Source organism: Arachis hypogaea, chromosome 4 (genome assembly GCF_003086295.3).
Source record: "Arachis hypogaea cultivar Tifrunner chromosome 4, arahy.Tifrunner.gnm2.J5K5, whole genome shotgun sequence".
NCBI lineage: Eukaryota > Viridiplantae > Streptophyta > Magnoliopsida > Fabales > Fabaceae > Arachis > Arachis hypogaea.
This window is the reverse complement of record NC_092039.1, coordinates 119269168-119289199: the sequence shown is the minus strand read 5'-3', so window position 1 is coordinate 119289199 and position 20032 is coordinate 119269168. Positions and strand designations below refer to the sequence as shown.

Below are 20032 nucleotides of genomic sequence, written 5' to 3'. Positions count from 1 at the left end.
GCCAGACTTGGCGGTGCCAGGGTTGCTGGCTCTCCTCTTCCTTCTCCTCCTCCTCCCACAACTTGGGGCCCCCTCCCGGCCTATTGTGGTATCCTCCTCTTCAGCCTCTTCTCTTCCGTCCCCTCCTCCCTGACCTTTCCCTGAGCCAGAAAAGAAGAAGCGCAAGACTTTAGAGTCTAGCTCCTCTTTGAAGGTGAGGCCAAGTCTGATGCGCCCCGGTTCATTCGGAACTACATCTATCCTCATACTCGTGTAAGTATAGATGATGCTTCTGTTTGAAACCATTTTAATGTTCTGTTTCAGGGGAGTGTTAGGGCGGTGGGGGTGTGCACAAAACTTCTGGATATTTTCGAGAGGACTCCCCTCAGCTCTTTGGGTTCGTCCCTAAGGGTTGAGGAGCTGGAGGGGAGGATTCTGTTATATCAAGAAGGGGAGAAGATGCTGAAAGAGGAGGTCGCCAAGTTGAAGGAGGAGAGGGATCACCTCGGGGAGAGGGGGAGGAAGTTATAGGCCCAATGTGCTATGGCGGAGGGTCTGAGGGAGAAGGTGGAGTAGAGCTATCAAAGTTTGTTTGAGGACCTTGTGGAGGTGAAGAAGGATTTGGTGAGGTCCCGGGATGCCTATGCAGAGCTGGAGGACTCCATTGCTGACGGAGCCGAAGAGGCATGGAGGATCTTCAAAGAACAAGTCGGGGTTCTTGTTCCCGACCTAGATCTCTCTCCTTTGGATCCGGATAAAATTGTGGTTGACGGGACTATCGTTTCTCCTCCCTGACCTGTTTCCGAATCCGAGTTGAAGACTCGGGGGCAGAGGATAGTGGAATCCCCTCCCCGATCAAAAGATGCCCTGAGTTCTTCAAAGGCTCCTAGAACTCCCCCTCCGTCTTCCATGGATATGGCTCCGACTTCTCTTCCTGGTCCTGATGGTGCTCCGACTACTCTCCCTGACTCTGGCGGTGCTCCGACTGCTCTCCCTGACTCTGGTGGTGCTCCGACGACTCTCCCTAGCTCTGGTGGTGACGTCCTTCCTAACTAAAAATTTGTGGCTATATGGGGGCTCGGCCTGTGGGTCCCCCCTTTTTTAACTATTTTATTTTTATACCGTGGTGGTACTTTGCTGACACTTTCTTGGCCTTTTATGGCCGTAAACAAAATATTAGAAATACTCCTTTTTTGGATAAGGGTTTAAGTTACCTTTCTCTATCTGTTGTGCGCATGCTTTTCTGTTTCAAAAAACCTTTTTTGATCTTTGAGAAAACCTTTTTCTTGGCTGGCTGTCCCTACTTCTAAGTTTCTCTTGAATTTTTCTCAAGGACTTGGGACAGCCTTTGGTGCTTGGTGTTTTCAATAGGTTTTCTTATCTCTTTTTGATGTTCTTGGTGTTCAATTTTTCCCTATTGAGTTTTTTTGTGACTTAGATTATTTCTGCGATACATTTCCTTGTTTCTCAATTTTTTTGACTTGTAATTCAGATAATTTCTGAGTTTGTCATGATCTACTTTTATAACCTATTTACACCGACTTGTACCTCGTCGTTTTATCCTGACGACCATCTAGGTCGGTTCATGGGATTTTCACGCTTTGTCGAGCTTAAGTCTGCGCGTTTCGTAGAAAGAAAGAAAAGCAAGAAGGAATTTATAAGAGATATTGTAAAAAGATCTTTATTTATTTGTAAAGGTACTTTATTGCTATTAAGGGTTTTTTACTATTTGTGGCCCCCTTAGCCTCTACTGTGATGCCTCGTTAAAAACTCCTTTTAGGAAAAACCCTTTTCTTTTCGGGAGAAAACCATGAAGTAGGGAAAAGAGTACATCAGGGAGTAGAGTTCGCTTTTAACTGTAGTACCTTTTCATATTACAAGCATGCCACGACCTAGGTAGCTCGGTGCATTCAAGTCGGTTACTCTATAATAACCCTTCCCTAGGACTTTGCTAACTTTGTATGATCCCTTCCAATTAACAGCGAGCTTTCCTTCTCCAGATTTATTGACTCCAATGTCGTTTTTGATTAAGATTAAGTCATCTGGGGCGAAGCTCCTTCGAATGACTTTTTTGTTGTATCTGGTGGTCATCCTTTGCTCTAATGCTGCTTCTCTTATTTGGGCTTGTTCTCGGATTTCAGGGAGTAGTTCAAGTTCCTCTTTGTGCCCCTGTATGTTCCCAACCTCATCATGGAAGATCACCCTTGGACTTTGCTCGTCGATTTCTACTGGTATCATGGCTTCCACGCCATAGACAAGTCGGAAGGGTGTTTTCCCTGTGGCCAATTGTGGCATCGTTCGATAAGCCCATAATACTTGGGAAAACTCTTCAGCCCAAGCTCCCTTTGCATCTTGTAACCTTTTCTTCAATCCTGCCAGTATAACTTTGTTGGCTGCCTCGACTTGTCCATTTGCTTGTGGATGTTCTACCGAGGTGAACTGGTGTTTTATCTTTATACTGGCTACCAGGCTTCTGAAGGTTGAGTCGGTGAACTGAGTACCATTATCTGTGGTGATAGAATGAGGTATTCCATACCTTGTGATAAGGTTTTTGTAGAGGAACTTTCGACTTCTTTGTGCGGTGATGGTGGCTAAGGGTTCTACTTCTATCCACTTTTTGAAGTAGTCTATTCCCACTATTAAGTATTTTACTTGTCCTGGGGCTTGGGGAAAAGGTCCTAATAGGTCTATCCCCCATTTTACAAAAGGCCATGGAGAAGTTATACTGATGAGCTCCTCGGGAGGAGCCACGTGGAAATTCGCGTGCATTTGGCATGAGTGGCACTTCTTCACAAATTCTGTGGCATCCTTCTGCAAGGTCGGCCAGTAGAACCCAGCTCAGATTACCTTTCTGGCTAGCGACCTGGCTCCGAGTTAGTTTCTGCAGATCCCATTATGAACCTCCTCTAGCACTTCAGTGGTCCTTGAGGTCGGAACGCACTTCAGCAATGGTGTTGATATTCCTCTTTTATAGAGGATATTTTTCACCAGAGTGTAGTATTGTACTTCCCTCTGGATTTTCTTGGCCTCTTTTTCCTCTTTGGGGAGGATGTCAAATTTTAAGTATTCAACTAGGGGATTCACCGACCCGAGGTTCAACCCGGTGACTTCAAGGACATCTTGTTTGGCCTCTGTTTTAACTACAGAGGGTTCTTGTAAAGTTTCCTAGATCAAACTTCTATTGTTTCCTCCTGGTTTGGTACTTGCTAACTTGGAGAGGGCGTCTGCTCTGTTGTTGAGATCCCGAGTTATATGCCTGACTTTGATTTCTGCAAAGTGCCCGAGATGCTCCAAGATTTTGTCCAAGTATCTCCTCATATTTGGGTCTTTGGCTTGATACTTTCCATTTATTTGGGAGGTTACTACTTGAGAGTCACTAAATATCATCACTTTTGTTACACCGACTTCTTCTGCCAACTTCAACCCCACAATTAGGGCTTCGTATTCTGCTTGATTATTGGAGGCTAGGAATTCAAATTTGAGGGAAACCTCTATTTGTGTTCCCCCTTCATTGGCCAGTATTATGAATGCGCCGCTTCCTGTCTTGTTTGAGGATCCATCTACGTATAGTTCACATGTAGTTGGCTTTTCCTCTTGATCTCCTGCATATTCTGCTATGAAGTCAGTGAGGCATTGGGCTTTAATTGCCGTTCGGGTTTCGTACTTTAAGTCAAACTCGGAGAGCTCTATTGTCCACTGAACCATTCTCCCGGCAACATCCGTCTTTTGGAAGATTTGCTTCATGGGTTGGTTCGTTCGAACTCTTATTGTGTGAGCTTGGAAGTAAGGACGTAACCTTCGTGAGGCTATTACTAGGGAGTAAGCAAACTTCTCTAGTTTGTGGTACCTTAGTTCAGAGCCTTGTAGGACTTTGCTGGTGAAGTATACAGGATGCTGTCCGGCCTCATCTTCTCGTATCAGGGTTGATGCTACAGCTTTGTCTGCTACAGACAAATATAGGACGAGCTCTTCCCCAATTAGAGGTTGGGTCAGGATTGAGGGTTGGCTCAAAAACTTTTTGAACTCCTGGAATGCTTCTTCACACTCTGGAGTCCATTTGAGCTGGCATCCTTTTCGTAGTAGAGAGAACAGTGGAAGGGATCTTAATGCTGATCCTGCCAAGAACCTGGAGAGGGCTGCTAGTCGGCCATTCAATTATTGGACCTCCCTTAAGCAAGTTGGACTTTTCATTTCTAGGATGGCTTTACACTTGTCGGGATTGGCTTCGATCCCTCTTTGGGTTAGCATAAACCCTAGAAATTTTCCAGCCTCCACCGCGAAGGTGTATTTTGCGGGATTTAGCCTCATCCCGCCATGTGACCTTATGGTGTTGAGAACTCGCGAGAGGTCTGTTAAGAGGTCGGTTTCTTCTCTGGTTTTCACCAGCATGTCGTCTACGTAGACTTCCATTAAGTTCTCGCGGTGGGGAGCGAACACTTTGTTCATCAGCCTTTGGTATGTAGCCCCTGCATTTTTTAATCTAAAAGGCATGACCACGTAGCAATAATTTGCTCTAGGCGTGATGAATGATGTCTTTTCTTGGTCCGACTTGTACATCAGGATTTGGTTGTATCCCGAGTAGGCATCTATAAACAACAAGTATTGATACCCCGAGCTGGAGTCTACTAGAGTGTCAATGCTTGGAAGTAGGTATGGGTCTTTAGGACACGCCTTTTTCAGGTTGGTGTAGTCAACACACATCCTCCACTTGCCGTTTTGTTTTTTGACTAGCACCACATTTGCTAGCCATGTTGGATATTTGACTTCTCTAATGAAGCCGGCTTCTAAGAGCGCTTGTACTTGCTCCTCCACCGCTTGAGCTCGTTCTGGACCGAGCTTACGTCTTCGCTGCTAGACAGGTCGTGACCCAGGGTATACTGAGAGTTTGTAGGACATGAGCTCGGGGTCTATCCCTGGCATGTCGGAGGCCTTCCAAACAAAGAGGTCGGAGTTATCTCACAAGAGCTTTGTCAACTTATGCTTTAAGTTTTCCTCTAGGCTGGCTCATATGTTGGTATTTTTTTCTTCCTCCTCGCCGACCTGTATCTCTTCAGTTTTTCCCCCTGGTTGCGGCCGCAGCTCTTCTTTAGCTCTTGCTCCGCCGAGTTCTATAGTGTGAACTTCCCTGCCCTTTCCCCTCAGGTTGAGGCTTTCATTGTAGTATTTCCTTGCCAATTTATGGTCTCCCTGTATCGTTGTTATCCCCGCATATGTTGGAAATTTCATGCAAAGGTGGGGGTGGATACCACCGCTCCAAGCCGATTCGGGGTAGCTCTGCCAATCAGGGCATCATATGCTGACCCGACATCGATGACTATGAAGTCTATGCTCAGAGTTTTGGATTTCTCCCCTCTTCCAAAGGTCGTGTGGAGGGGTAGGAATCCTAGTGGTTTTATTGGCGTGTCGCCCAAACCGTACAGGGTGTCAGGGTAAGCCCTTAATTCTTTTTCATCCGATCATAGTTTGTCGAACGCGGGCTTGAAAAGAATGTCTGCTGAACTTCCTTGATCTACTAAAGTTCTGTGGAGATGGGCATTCGCCAGGATCATGGTTATCACCACTGGATCGTCATGCCTAGGGATAACCCCTTGCCCATCCTCTTTTGTGAAAGAGATGGTTAGGAGGTCAGGCGCTTCGCTTCCAACCTGGTAAACTCGCTTTAGGTGTCTTTTGCGAGATGACTTAGTGAGTACCCCTCCCGCAAATCCTCCAGAGATCATATGTATGTGTCTCTCGGGGGTTTGTGGTAGTGGGTCTCTTCTGTCCTCATCATCTCGTTTTCTTTTTCCATGATTGTCCGACCTTTCCATGAGATATCTATCAAGTCGGTCTTCCCTGGCCAACCTTTCTATCACATTTTTAAGGTTGTAGCAGTCATTTGTTGAGTGGCCATACATCTTATGGTACTCGCAGTAGTCGCCGCAGCTTCCTCCCTTTTTGTTTTTGATGGGTCTAGGGGGCGGCAATCTTTCAGTATTACAGATTTTTTTGTATACGTCTACTATGAAAACTTTTAGAGAAGTATAGGAGTGATATCTCCTCGGCCTATCGGGACCGACCTCCTCTTTTTTCTTGGGCTCCCTTTCTTTCTCTTTTGCTGAGTGAAGGGGCCCCTGTCGCCGGCTTGGCTCCTGTAATCTGGCATTCTCCTCCATGTTGATGTACTTTTCTACTCTCTCTTGTACATCGCTCAAATTGATGGGGTGCCTTTTTGATATAGACTGAGAAAAGGGACCCTCTCTAAGTCCATTTACTAACCCCACGATGACTGTCTCTGTGGGCAGGTCTTGAATCTCCAAGCACGCTTTGTTGAACCTTTCCATGTAGTCTCGTAGAGGTTCTCCGACATCCTATTTTACTCCCAGGAGGCTTGGTGCATGCTTTACTTTATCCTTCTGGATGGAGAATCTCATTAAAAATTTATGCGAGAGGTCCTCGAAACTGGTGACCGACCTCAGAGGGAGGCTGTCGAACCACTTCATTGCTGCTTTTGACAAAGTGGTCGGGAAAGCTTTGCAACGAGTAGCATTAGAAGTATCAGCTAGGTACATCCGACTTTTGAAGTTGTTTAGATGGTGCTTTGGGTCTGTGGTTCCATCATAGAGGTTCATATAAAGGCTTTTGAAGTTTCTTGGAACTTTTGCCCTTATTATGTCCTCGCTGAACAGATCTTCTCCTCCCAAGGGTGACTCTTCTCGGTCGCCGTGGGAGTTTCGATTTTTAAGGGAGGATTCTAACCTTAAGATTTTTTCTTCTAACTCTTTTCGCCGCTCTATTTCTTTCCTTAGATTTCTCTACGCCTCTCGTTGTCGTTCAAGTTCTTGTTCCAACTGTTCCAAATGGCCTTGGTGACCGTGGACCAACCCCATTATTTTAGTCACATGGGGCAGTCCTTCCTTTCCTGACTCGCGTCCCTCCGAGGAGTTCACCTTTGGGTTTTTTAGCCCCGAGGTGCCTTCTCTGTGTTGGTCGTTTGCTTCCTGGTGGAGGGTTATGTCCTCGTCATTATTTTCGATGTTCAGATTTTCTTGTTCTGAATCAGTCGTGGCGTGGCCATCTTCAGGTGAATTGTCCGCCATCGGAGGGTGATCTCTCGGGTCTCCGGCAACGACGCCAATGTTACGTTGGGTAACCGGAGATTGATGGGCTGGACTCGCTTGGTTGGCCCAATCGTTTGAGGATGGAAGTCTTCAAACGGGTTCGCATCTTTGGGGGCCTCCGTTCGACTTATGAGTGTGAGAAAATGGGGGGTGGTACCTGCAAAGACACTCCGATGCCAAAGTCAGTAAAGGTGTAAGCAGGTCTAGAGAGTATTGGAACTTAGTGATACCTGAAGGGTGTCAGTGCATTTATAGTGGTGAACCAATAACCACCGTTGGAGTAGTTCCACCATTTAAGGGGGAATAACCGTCCCTTTATCTTAGAAAAGTTAGGATATGGCTCTGGAAGTGGGTTGAGAGATTTTAGGGGGCAGTTACTTATTTGAATGAGTGTTTATCTGCCAGCTAATCTTCGTCTCCGACTTCTTTAGAGCAAGTCGTGGTGAGAACCGACTTCTTAGAGGAAGGTCGGTGTAGGGTGAAGCTCAATCTTTTGGATTGGGCCTTTTTATTTGGACCTGGGTCTTAGCGTTAGGTCAGGGTATGAATAATAATAAAAATATAATATTCTATAATAAATATTCAGATATATTAAATAATTTTAATGAATGTATATTCTGACAATATCTTATTCTTTTCTATTTTTTTTCTAAAAAATAGGTAAAAATATCCAATAATAACAAATATGAATCAGATAAAACAAGAAATAAACCAGATTGTACGACTTGTCCGTTATCAATAATTACCAATCAATAACATGATGTAGCAATAGTGTTGGGCATATGTGGGACTCCGGATATTTATCATAGTCTATGTATCATGCGTATATTACATGTATGGACAAAATATAAAAATTAGATTAATCAACTATTAACGGAAATTTATTAGTACTATGAAATCTCTACCCATAATTTTCTAGATTGAGATAGTTTTTCTTTTCTTTTTTTGAAAAAAAAAACATATTTAATGTTCATGACCTCTGTTTAAAAGTTTAAAAATTATAATATTGGATAAAAAATTAAGAGAAAATTTTACTCTCCTCTCTTAAAAGATGCTAAAATAATACTCTCTTTCTCTCTATTTATAAAATATACATTTTCCTTCCTTATTACTTTTAAAAAATATCTTCTTTAAAAGTTATAAAGAAAAGTTATAAAGAAGGAGAATTTACATTTTATAAATAAAGAGAAAAATAATATCATTTTAACTTCTCTGAAAAAAGGAAAGTGAAATTTTCTCAAAAATTAATTACCACTCTTTACTTTTTCACGCGAGATATACAATAATACATCACTAAATTTTATTTTCAGTTCTTAATATTTTTACTATAAGATTGACCAAGTTCTTGATAAAATTCAATCATTAATTGTGAGGCACTTTTCCCTAGGCACAGGGAGGGATATGAAAATGTGAAATAAATCAAATAATACGTCACGTGATAACATTCCTTGATCTTGCTCAGATTATAATTGCATTACCTTAGAAAAATACTTACACAAATGATATATATATAAAGCATAATATTATTTTATCTTATTTTTTACATAGGAAGATAAGAGAATAGTTTAGTTTTCAATCCTTTAGCTGGATCTAACAGCCTCTATGGCAGCAACCAAATCATCGAATTTAGCACCAGTCACTTCTTTTACAACTTTGTTGTCCTTCAGAATTTTAAAAGTTGGAACCACTCTAATTCCAAGCTCTTTTGCCAATGGCTGCCATCAAACAAGTACAATTAGAATTATAGCAAAGTATATGCATCAAAAACAACCTTAGGCATACCCAAATGTGTTCCATAGTAAAAGACATCTAATGCATATTCTAAAAAGCATTCACAACTGTTTTTAAAGCAGTTCCAAATGTTGGTAGAACACATAGATAGGGATGGCAACATCACCCGAACCCGATTACCTACTCTGCCCCGACTCAATTGAGAAAAAATAAAAAAGATAAAGTTATAAATTAAAACTTTAGTCAAATATACACAGATTTTGTCATTCACTCGTATACATAATCTGATGTTACAAACCAAATTTTATTAATTTAAACAAAAACAATGACCAAAGTATATCGGAAAGGAGCAAGTAGGGACAAGACCCCGGATAGGGTTTAGGATATAAATTTTCACTAATTACGCATGAGTGGGCAGGTTCTGAGTAACATAGGCGGGATGGGATCGAGTAGTGCCAAAACCCGCCCTTACCCGCCCATTGCCATCCCTAGCATTAAATGTGTATTAAAAAATATGCAAATATTTCATGTACATGAGAGCACTTAGGATATTAGTATATAAAATTTAAACTCAAGAAAATGAATAAAACCATCTTAGTGATGAAAAGATATAAACATAATCATGCCTATGTGATAATTAGCATTGTTTATATAGCACATCACAACCAACCAACCTTGTTCTCTTGGTTGCAGTCAAGCTTTAGAAACACAACATCAAGATACTTTTCAGATAACTCTTGGAACCTTGGTGCCATCACTTTGCAAGGACCACACCTGCACAAATTCAATAACTCATCTATGGTTATCCAAATACATATATCTATTTATTTAGTTTATATGGGATAAGTGGATAAATTGTCCAGAGACAACGTTGTTTTGGTCCCCTATGACCTTTTTATAAAAATAGTTTGATTCTATAAATTTTTTCTGCCATAATCTATAATATCAGGACAAAGCCGACATAGTTACAAGATATTCATATTCCTGTAATGTTATTACGGGCAAAAACTCTAGTTATCTTAAAAATTGTCCAGAGACAATGTTGTTTTGGTCCCAAATAGCACTGTCTCAAGGCAGTAAGCAAATGCCAAGTGAAGAAACTATCAGCTTCCTTTTAATAACTGTTCAGCTGAAATCTCCACATGGAACTTCATCAACATTCCACTCTTATGCATAATTAGTTATGTGCTTACTCTTTGGTCCTTTACTAAGTACATAACATCTTAAAATATGATGATTAAATGTATGCCAAAGACCAACTTTGAAGCAATTCAAAAATGTTAGAATAGAAAGAATCAATGTCAAAGATTCCTATACATATTCTGCCAACAAACAAATATTTATTCACCACATTTTAAGTCTAAGTACTTATGTAAATTTATGTGCCTACAAATATTTATTCACATTCACCCTTATCAGTCACATGAAACTAGTGCCAAATTACAAAAGACTATGATCCATATTCTCCCCCATTACAAAAAGTGATAGTGACGAATAAAAAGATTGTTATGCAAATCTGTTTTACAATTACAGATGATGTGTAGATAGAGCAGTTGGCACTAAGAAAATTAGAGGAGTAAAGTAAAATAGGGTGACATTAAAACATGCAAGGTTTTGATTTTGCAATCCATCATAATTTGGTAGACACAAAATTAGGTATTATCAAATATACATATCATGACAAATTTAGCACAAAACAATAAAAAATTACAATCACACTAAAGGAATCTCTAAATTAGAAACACTTAAGTATGTATTAAATAAATAATAAACATGATTAATTGATTATGCATGATTATTAGATTAGAAGAGATTAAGTATAGAGTGGTAAATATACCATTGGGTGTACATGTCAAGAACCACAGTTTTATCAGCAGCAGCATTAACAATAGGCCAGAAGGTATCCTTGTTGACCTCGGTCACCTGCCCTACGGTCACAGTGGGACCCGCAGTTTCCAAGCTGCATCTCACACTCAACAACCTTGTACTCCTCACACTCCTTCTCATGTTTGATTTTGATGTAGTTAAGGTGAGGGTAGATGCCATCTTTATTTTGTTGGAACAAGAAGAGAAAGATGAAGACTTTGGTGAAGAATCTAGCATCATTGATGGGTTGCTTGAAACCCATTTGCACTTTGGAGAAGAAGCACATAGATTCAGAGCCATTTTTGTGGTTCTCTTTCTCACTCACTTCCAATGTTAGAGCTCAACTCATATTGTAGTGGTGGTTGTGGAGTTCAAGGTACAGAATGTTACTCAAATGACTTCCTTGCCCTTCTGATTTGTGTATGGTATTAATGCCATCAAAAAACATAGGGGTTTTTTGGTAAATTAGCGAAGGGCATGTGAGAGCGAGGTATGCTCCTACGCACTGTATACAAGATGGGTATATTTGTCAATTAACTATATACATATATTATGAAAAAATCTTAGTATCATGAAAAAATCTTAATATCAGCATTTTTATTAAAATTTAATTATAAAAAAATATAATTTTATATTATTAAAAATATTAATAATAATTAATTGATAATTATAAATTATAAAATATGTTAATTTTTTAATATTATTGATTAATATTTAAAATGTGAAATTTTTATTCACGATATTAAATATATATTAAAAATTATTTATTAAATTAATTATTAATATAAAATATTTATTAAAATAAAAATATATAATAAATAAGTTTTTATATACATAATATTTTTTATATTGTATAGAATTCACAACTATAAATTCTATATCATTAAATTAAATTAATATTTTAAAAGATGAGATTGAAATGTCTCGTTTAATTAAGTGGGCAGTAAGTTATCAAATATTTTATTATAAACATATATTATAGTATTTAATATTAATTTAATATATTAAGAACTTTAAAGTTTTTTTATTTTTGAATAAGTATTATACTTTTGGAATTTTATTATTAACTAACAAAATCTATTTGTATAAAAATTATGGAATATACAAGCAGGAGTGAAAGAGATAGAAGCAATAATGAGATCGCCTAGTTATGGGATTTGTTAGTACGAAGCTACCCTTGCAGCTTACTAGATTTTATTGTTTTTTTTTTTCGGTCGTCACTAGATTTTATTGTGTTGAGGAGAATGAGAAAACAAAAAAATCTTTGGTGTTGTGACTTGTGAGTTGAGACCTCTTCTAACTTGTATTATCCACACAAATGGCCATAACCCTCTAAAATATCTCGTGATGCATTTGCTTGCATCCTCCACCTAGCCTATGATTCCCTCACTTCACTATGCAAACATTTTATTTACTAGTTTATGTATATGTGTGATGTATAAAAAATATATTTTTATATTTATATTTAAAATATATTTTTAAAATAAGTTATTTATAAATATATTTATTTATATAATAAAAATTTTATATTTTTTGTTATTTATACTAATATCAAATAATTTATAAAAATAAAATAATTCACAAAATACTTATATTTAATAAAAATGTCGTATATAATAAATAAATAACTCAATATATATTTTAAAAAAACTAAAATATTTTAAAGTGAATTTTATATGTATTCACTAAATACTATTATTTTAATAATAATAATAATAATAATAATAATAATAATAATAATAATAATAATAATTGTTTTTGTATGAATTCCTGAAGGGAGAGCTCGGCTCCTGGAATCATATAATAAATAAATAACTCAATATATATTTAAAAAAACTAAAATATTTTAAAGTGAATTTTATATGTATTCACTAAATACTATTATTTTAATAATAATAATAATAATAATAATAATAATAATAATAATAATAATAATAATTGTTTTTGTATGGATACTTGAAGGGAGAGCTCGGTCCCTGGGAATCGACGTCGAGTTGTTATCTGCGGTGTCGACCTTTGAGCCTTGTGGAAGTCCGAGCTTTACTTCAAAGGAATGTTCAATTACGCAAAGCGTGAGTAAGAAACAAGGGGGAGTGTCCTTGCAAAGGCACTCTAAAACTTAAGTCAGTATTGAGAATTCAATGTGTGTTCAAAGATGAAAGACTATACCTTTTACGAGTGAAGATAGGTCGATTTTGTTTCTGTTTCATCGTCTGAATTAAAGAGTAATAATTGGGTTATAAAATCTAATCTGACGTTTCGATTTGAAGACGTCCGTTGAGACTTATTCGTACTACCGAACTATAACGTCAGTTTGCCAAGTAATAACGTGAATAATGCCAAGTTATGATAGATATATAATGCCGAGTTATGATGTTGAATTTATAACGGTCGGATCAATAATAATAATAATAATAATAATAATAATAATAATAATAATAATAATAAATATTATTTTGAGTAGTAAAAAATAATATATTATTAAAAAACATTAACAAATAATTATCTAATTATTTAGATAAAGAAATAACTACTAAATTGATACTTGAAAAATTTAGATGTTGATAAAGTGATACTTAAAAGATATTATTAACAAAAAACTTTTAAATAATTTTAAAATTTGGTAAAAGTGACCAAATATCAATCACTCTCGTTTCTGTTAACAAAAAATACTAAAGTGGCTAACAAAATATATGACATAAATAACATGACATTCTCTAATTCTCACAAGTTATCACCAATAATTTTCTCTCTCTTCTTTGTCTCTCTCCTCTATTTTCTCCTTCTCTTTTTTCAAATCACCCACTACAAAAGATGTCTCATTTTTATTAATATTAATCTCATCAACATTAAAATTGATCTTTTCATAAATTTATCATAAACACAATAACATTTTTCAATTTCCAGAACTATACAAATAAACACAAACACAACAATATCAAAATCCAAAATCAAATCTGAATCAATAAGATAAAACAATAAATCTTAGTATCAAAACTACAACATTCATTAAAAAATCAAAGAAAAAGAAAGAAAAAATAAAGAATGTTAGATCGATTCACTGAGAGAATAAAAATCAGAGAAAGACAGATTAATTAAAAAGGTAATAAAAATTCACGAGTTGAACACCACAACAGAGCGTCAAGAAGAGGACAGCGAAAATGCTGGTTGGACGAAGACAGTGAAGCTCAAGAAGAAGGCATATTGATTCAATGATAGAGACAGAGTCACAGAAACAAAACGACAACGCCAAAGAGAGAGACTCACGAAGATAAACTTGACGGGGTACATAGACTGAGCGCCAAAAATATAAAGACAAATTCGATGGTGGCAGACAGAATCTTGGCGGAGATTGAGGCAGTGAATTGCCGACATTTGTGACTCTTTGTGAGTGTGTGGGTTGTTGACTTATGAGAGAAGAAAATGATGAGTGATGAACATGGTGGATGGCCATAGATTGTATGGTGTGCTTTTACCAATTTGTAAAAGAGGAGGCAAAGAAAGAAGATTAAGTTAGGATTTTTAATTTGGGAATTCTCTTATGTATTGGTATTAATATTGTTTTGTAATTATTATTTTAAAATAATTAAAATTTCATATAATTATGAATTTCAGTCAAGTATGATCTGTCATCTATTTAGTTAGCCACTTTATTATTTTTCGCTAATAGAAACGAAAGTTGTTCATATCCTAACCCAAAAATATTAATTCAAGCCTAAAAAGAATAAAAGACACCATTTTATTTATCCAACCCTATAAAAGTTGGCTGACTTTGGAAAAGGAACCGGCCAAGTTCGTTAAAAAATGCCCGCCTTATCAGAAGCATGCCAACTTTCATGTTACACCTTCAGAGGAGCTTATCAGCGTCACCTCATTTTGGCCATTCGCAAAATGAGACCTCGACCTCCTCAGTCCATTTTTACAAGCTCCAGGACAAATAAAGTATCTCATAGTAGGAATTAATTATTTCACTAAGTGGATCGAGGTGGAACCATTAGCGACTATCATAGTTCAACGAAGTCAGAAATTTCTTTATGAGAACATTATCACAAGGTTTAGAGTTTCACACTCCATCACTAGAGACAATAGAACTCAATTCACCGACTCAACCTTTAAGAACTTAGTAGCCAGTCTTAAGATCAAGCACCAATAATTCACATTGATAGAATACCCTCAGACCAATGGACAAGGTAAAGTTGCGAACAAAGTAATACTGACCGGGTTAAAATGCCGACTACAAGATGCAAAGGGGGCATGAGCAGACGAGCTTCCTCAAGTTTGTGGGCATATTGGACAACTCCCCATTCAATAATAGGGGAGTCACCTTTCCAACTTCCTTATGGCATAGAAGTCATGATTCTTGTAGAAATCACTGAGGAATCTCCGAGAGTCAGATTCTATGATGAAGTGATTAATGTCTGAGTACAAAAGGAAAAACTCGATCTCCTCCTAAAGGTCCAAGAACAAGCTCGGATTAAAAAAGAAGCATTGAATCAAATGATGGCTTTAAGGTACAACTAGAAAGTAATCAAGAGAAGCTTTACCACAAACGACCTTGTACTGATCCAAAATGACATGGAGTCCAGAAGTCGGGCGAAGAAAAGTTGGCTGCAAATTGGAAAGGGCCCTACAAGGTTATTGAGGTCTTAGGAAAAAGTGATTATAAAGTGTCCAATTTGAAAGGGAACGAGCTCAGAGGTCATAAAAAGATACTTTAGCTAGAGGGCGTACTTTGCTCACTGGTGTACTCTTTTTTTTCAACTTCATGGTTTTCTCCCGAAAAGGATTTTTCAGAGGGGGGTTTTAACGAGGCACCATAGCAAGGGCTAGGGATAAGAAGAAAAAACCCTAGTAGCAAACCAACTTTTGTAAATCCTTTCTTTTTTACAAACAATAAAGTAATTTTTTCCATTTATAGATGAATTAATTTAAGTTCAAAAAATTGCGAAAAATATTGCCTGACCTACATGGTCGGCAAGATAAAGCGATGAAATACAAACTAGTAGAGGTTATGTAAATAGTTCGTGGTCCGATCTTAAAAGAATCGGACCCAAAACAAAATATAAAAATAACCTGATAAAGTTCGATTAAATCGAAGTCGATACTTAAAGGAAAAACAAATCGTGTATGCAAAGTCCCAAAGGACCGACCTATGACGTTGAAGTCTTTTCTAACTTAGAAAAATGGGATAAATATTGTTTTGGTCCCTAATGTTGAGGGTCAAAATCGAAACCGTCCCCATTGTAATTTTGGATTTAAAATAATCCTTAACATTTTTTTTCGTATTAAAATCGTCCTTTTTAATAAAATTTTTTATGTTATTCCTAAATTACCTCTATTTTAATAATAAAAGTTATAACATTTAAAAAAAATAAAAGAAAACGAATGGAGGGGAAGGAAAAGGGTATACGAAGGGGGAGGGGAGGGGAGGGGAAGCAAAGGGGAAGGGGGAAGGGGGGAGGGGGACGGTGCCGGAAAAGTTTGGAGCTACCGTCGCCGTCGCCGAAAAAAAAAGAGAGAGGAGCTTCGACGGGAGAGAAGAGAAGAGGGAAAGGAGACCACGCCGCTAGGGCTCGCAGCCGCCAATTCGACCACACCGCTACTCCGTTGGTTCTGCTTCTTCTTCTTAATCTGCTTCCTTCTTCTTCTTGGAGCTGCCAGCGCTGACGAAGTTTGGAGCTGCCGTTGCCGTCGCAAACCAGGGAGAGAGCCTCGGCTTCTGCTTCGCTGCTCCTCACCACCTCTCCGCTACTCCTCGCCGCCTCTGTTTCATGCTTCGATCTCTATTTCTACTTCGTCTTCTGTTTCTTCTGCTTCTGCATCTTCTGAGTTTGCTTATGTATCTTTTGTATCTTCTGCTTCTGCATCTTCTTTGTTGAAGCTGGATTTTATTTATTGAATCTGATTTTGATTTGTTGAATCTGATTTAATTTGTTGAATCATTGTTGGTTTTGTTCTTATTTTGATTTCTGAATTGCTATTGGTTGATTTTGTTCTTTTTTTTATTTCTGAATTGTTGTTGATTTTGTTGAATCTGGTTTTTGTTCTTGTATTTTTAATTTGTTAATGAAAGAAGTTGATGTTGTTTGGTGTTCTTGGTATTGGTGTTGGTTGGTGGTGGTGGTGGTATTGGAGGTAATTGTGCTGGTAGTGGTGAGGATATTTTTGTCTAAAAAAAATTAAAAGGACGATTTTAATACGAAAAAAACGTTAAGGATGATTCTAAATCGAAAATTACATTGGGGACGATTTCGATTCTGACCCTCAACGTTAGGGACCAAAACAGCATCGAAAGTTGTTAAAATAATAAAAAAATTTCAACTAAAAAACTGTACTAACTAAGATATATATTTTAAACAATGCAATCATTCATACCAAAAAGTCACTACTAAAATAGTGGAAGAATGTTTTTTAACAGAATATAAAAAGTGTTCAAAACTAACTATTACAAAGGATAAAATATTGAAAAAAGGTTTTATAACAAGAGTAATTGACGTCTAGTCATTTTTGTTAAATTTTAAAATAATTCAGGAATCATTTTGTTATTAACAATATTTAAGTACTATTTTATTAATAATAAAATTTTTCGATACTAGCAAATTTGATATTTACCAATAAATTTAACAGACAGAAATAAAAAATATACATATTTAAAATATTGCATAAGAAATGATCAATAAATATTTAAAAGATATATAATATTTATAGAGATATACAATGAATTAAGATAATTATTAAAAAATATGATATAAAATATTATAATTATTGACAAATTTCATTATCATTAATTATTAGATGTTAACAAATCTAGTTATTTAATACATAATATTTTTTTAAAATAGCATCAACATGTAGATTAGTTCCAAAACACGTCAGGTTAGCATATTTAGTTCTAAAACTTACACGTATAAATGATAAAATAAAATATATATATATATATATATATATAATATTTACAAAATATAAAAAAGAATTGTGATATTTTTTACAAAATATTAGAATTATTAATTTACGAAAATATAAGAAAGAATCATTATAATTACTAAAAATATATAAAATAAAATATTAGAATTGTTATCAAATCTTAATACAACAAATCATTAAATGCTAATTTGCATAAGATTGATTACATAATACTTTTATAAAGAAAAATAGGTTGAGAAGAGAGATATCCAAACTGACACCAAAATATATTATGTCAACATGTTTGATGTGAGAATATAATTTGTTGTAGAATTAGAATGATTGGTTATTGACGATGAACTCACTATAATATAAAAAAAATTACTAAAAATATTTAAAATAGAATATTAGAATTATTGACAAATTTTAACACAAATAATTATCAAATATTAATTTGTGTATGATTCATTACATAATACTTTCTTAAAAATGGTCGAAAAAAAAAGCATATTCAAACTATCACGAATGCGCTACTTTGGCAACTTGATACTATAACGTAACCCGTTGTAGAATAATAATATAACGATATATTGACGATAATTGATAAATCTCACCATAATTAATTGCTAAATGTTAACAAATCTAATTATTTAATACATAATATTTTTCAAAGATAACATCAATATGTAGACTAGCACCATAATATGCCACATCACCATATTTGACTTTAAAATTTACGTTCATAAATGGTAAAATAAAACACTATATAACATTAACAAAAATATAAGAAAGAATCGAGATAATTTAAAAAAAATATAAAATAAAATATTAAAACTATTGATTCAGAAAAATATAAGAAAGAATCATAATAATTATTATAAAAATATGAAAAATACTAAAATTATTAACAAATCTCAACATAATTAATTATTAAACATTAATTTGCATATGGTTGAGTACATAATATATTCCTAAAAAATGAGAAAAACTCTGCGTACAAGCGATTAGGGCTTGTAAGTATTACAAGTCAATTAAACTCTAACTCCCAAAATTTGCTGCAAGTGCTACATCTCTTACATGCGCTACATCCCTTCTTCTTCTCCTTCTGTTTCGATCGTTCTTTTCTCCTCCTTTCTCACTGGTTTGTTCTTCGTCGTTGACGTTAGTTCCTCCACATACTGTTACGGCACGTTTTCATTGCACCTTCTTCTTCTTCTTGCTGCACGTTCTTCTTCCTCTTCCTCTTCTTCTTCTTCTTTTCTTTTGTTTCTTGCCTTCTCTTTCTCCTTCTTCATTTATGTGCTTTTCTCTCTGTTTTCTTTTTTCGTTATTCTCGATTTCTATTGTTTTTTGACATCAAGCTCTGAAATCATTTTTGAAGAAGAAGAAGTAGCAGAAGATGAGGAGGAGAAAGAGAAAGAGTTCTGAATTATGCATGATTTTGGGTGTATTTCTTAAATCCTTTGGGTGTATTTTCTGTAATCTTTTGGGTGTATTTTTATAATCGTTTGGGTGAATTTCTGTAACCGTTTGGGTGTATTTCTGTAATCTCTTGGGTGTATTTTATGTAATCGTTTGGGTGTATTTCTGTAATGCCTGCCATTTTTTCTGAAATGAAAAATACACCCATAGATATCAGTAAGATACACCCATAGATATGAGTCAGATACAACCATAGATATCAGTCAGATATCACTCAAATACACCCAAATGATTACAGAAATACATCCAAAGGATTACAGAAAATACATCCAAACGGTTACAAGAATTCACCCAAACGATTATAGGAATACACCCAAAGGGTTACAGAAAATACACCCAAAGGATTTAAGAAAATACACCCAAAATTTGTTGAAGTACATCTTATGCATAATTCAGAACTCTTTCTCTTTCTCCTCCTCATCTTCTGCTGCTTCTTCCTCTTCAAAAACGATTTTACCATGAAATATCGAAAAAAACGAGAAAACAGAGAGAAAAGACGTAAATGAAGAAGAAGAAGAAGAGGAAAATGAGGAAGAAGAACGTTCAGAAACGAAAGAAAAGGAGAAGAAGAAGAGTAAGAGGAAGAAGAACGTGCAGCAAGAAGAAGAAGAAGAATTTCAAAAACCATGAAAATCGAAAAAAAAAACGAAGAAGAAGAAGACGAAGAGGAACCGTTTGAGTGGGGCGCGTGTAGTTACGCTCCATTCAAAATGAGTTAATGCGCGTGTTAATGAAGTTTGGGCTGATAACTTGTAAAACTTGTATGGCCTTTTTACTTGTATGTGTAGCAGTCCCCTAAAAAATAGTTGAGAAGAGAGAAGTATCTAAATTGAGATTAAAATGTACCATATTAATATATTTGGTGTCGAAATATAATCTGTTATAGAATTATTAAATTATTAATTATTGATGATTAATTCAGTGAAATATAAAAAAGATTCATAATGATAATTACTAAAAAAATATAATAT

At 36.0% G+C, this 20032-nt stretch overlaps 1 protein-coding gene across 1 annotated transcript; it reads right to left on the bottom strand.

Moving 5' to 3' along the window:
• Positions 1-8527: 8527 nt before the first annotated feature.
• LOC112797577 (thioredoxin F-type, chloroplastic) lies at positions 8528-11221 on the bottom strand. Its single transcript, XM_025840589.3, has 3 exons — positions 10648-11221; positions 9485-9584; positions 8528-8794 (listed from the first exon to the last, which is right to left on the bottom strand). The coding sequence occupies exons 1-3, from the start codon at positions 10974-10976 to the stop codon at positions 8660-8662; spliced, it is 564 nt and encodes a 187-aa protein (XP_025696374.1). The 5' UTR covers positions 10977-11221; the 3' UTR covers positions 8528-8659.
• Positions 11222-20032: the final 8811 nt, after the last annotated feature.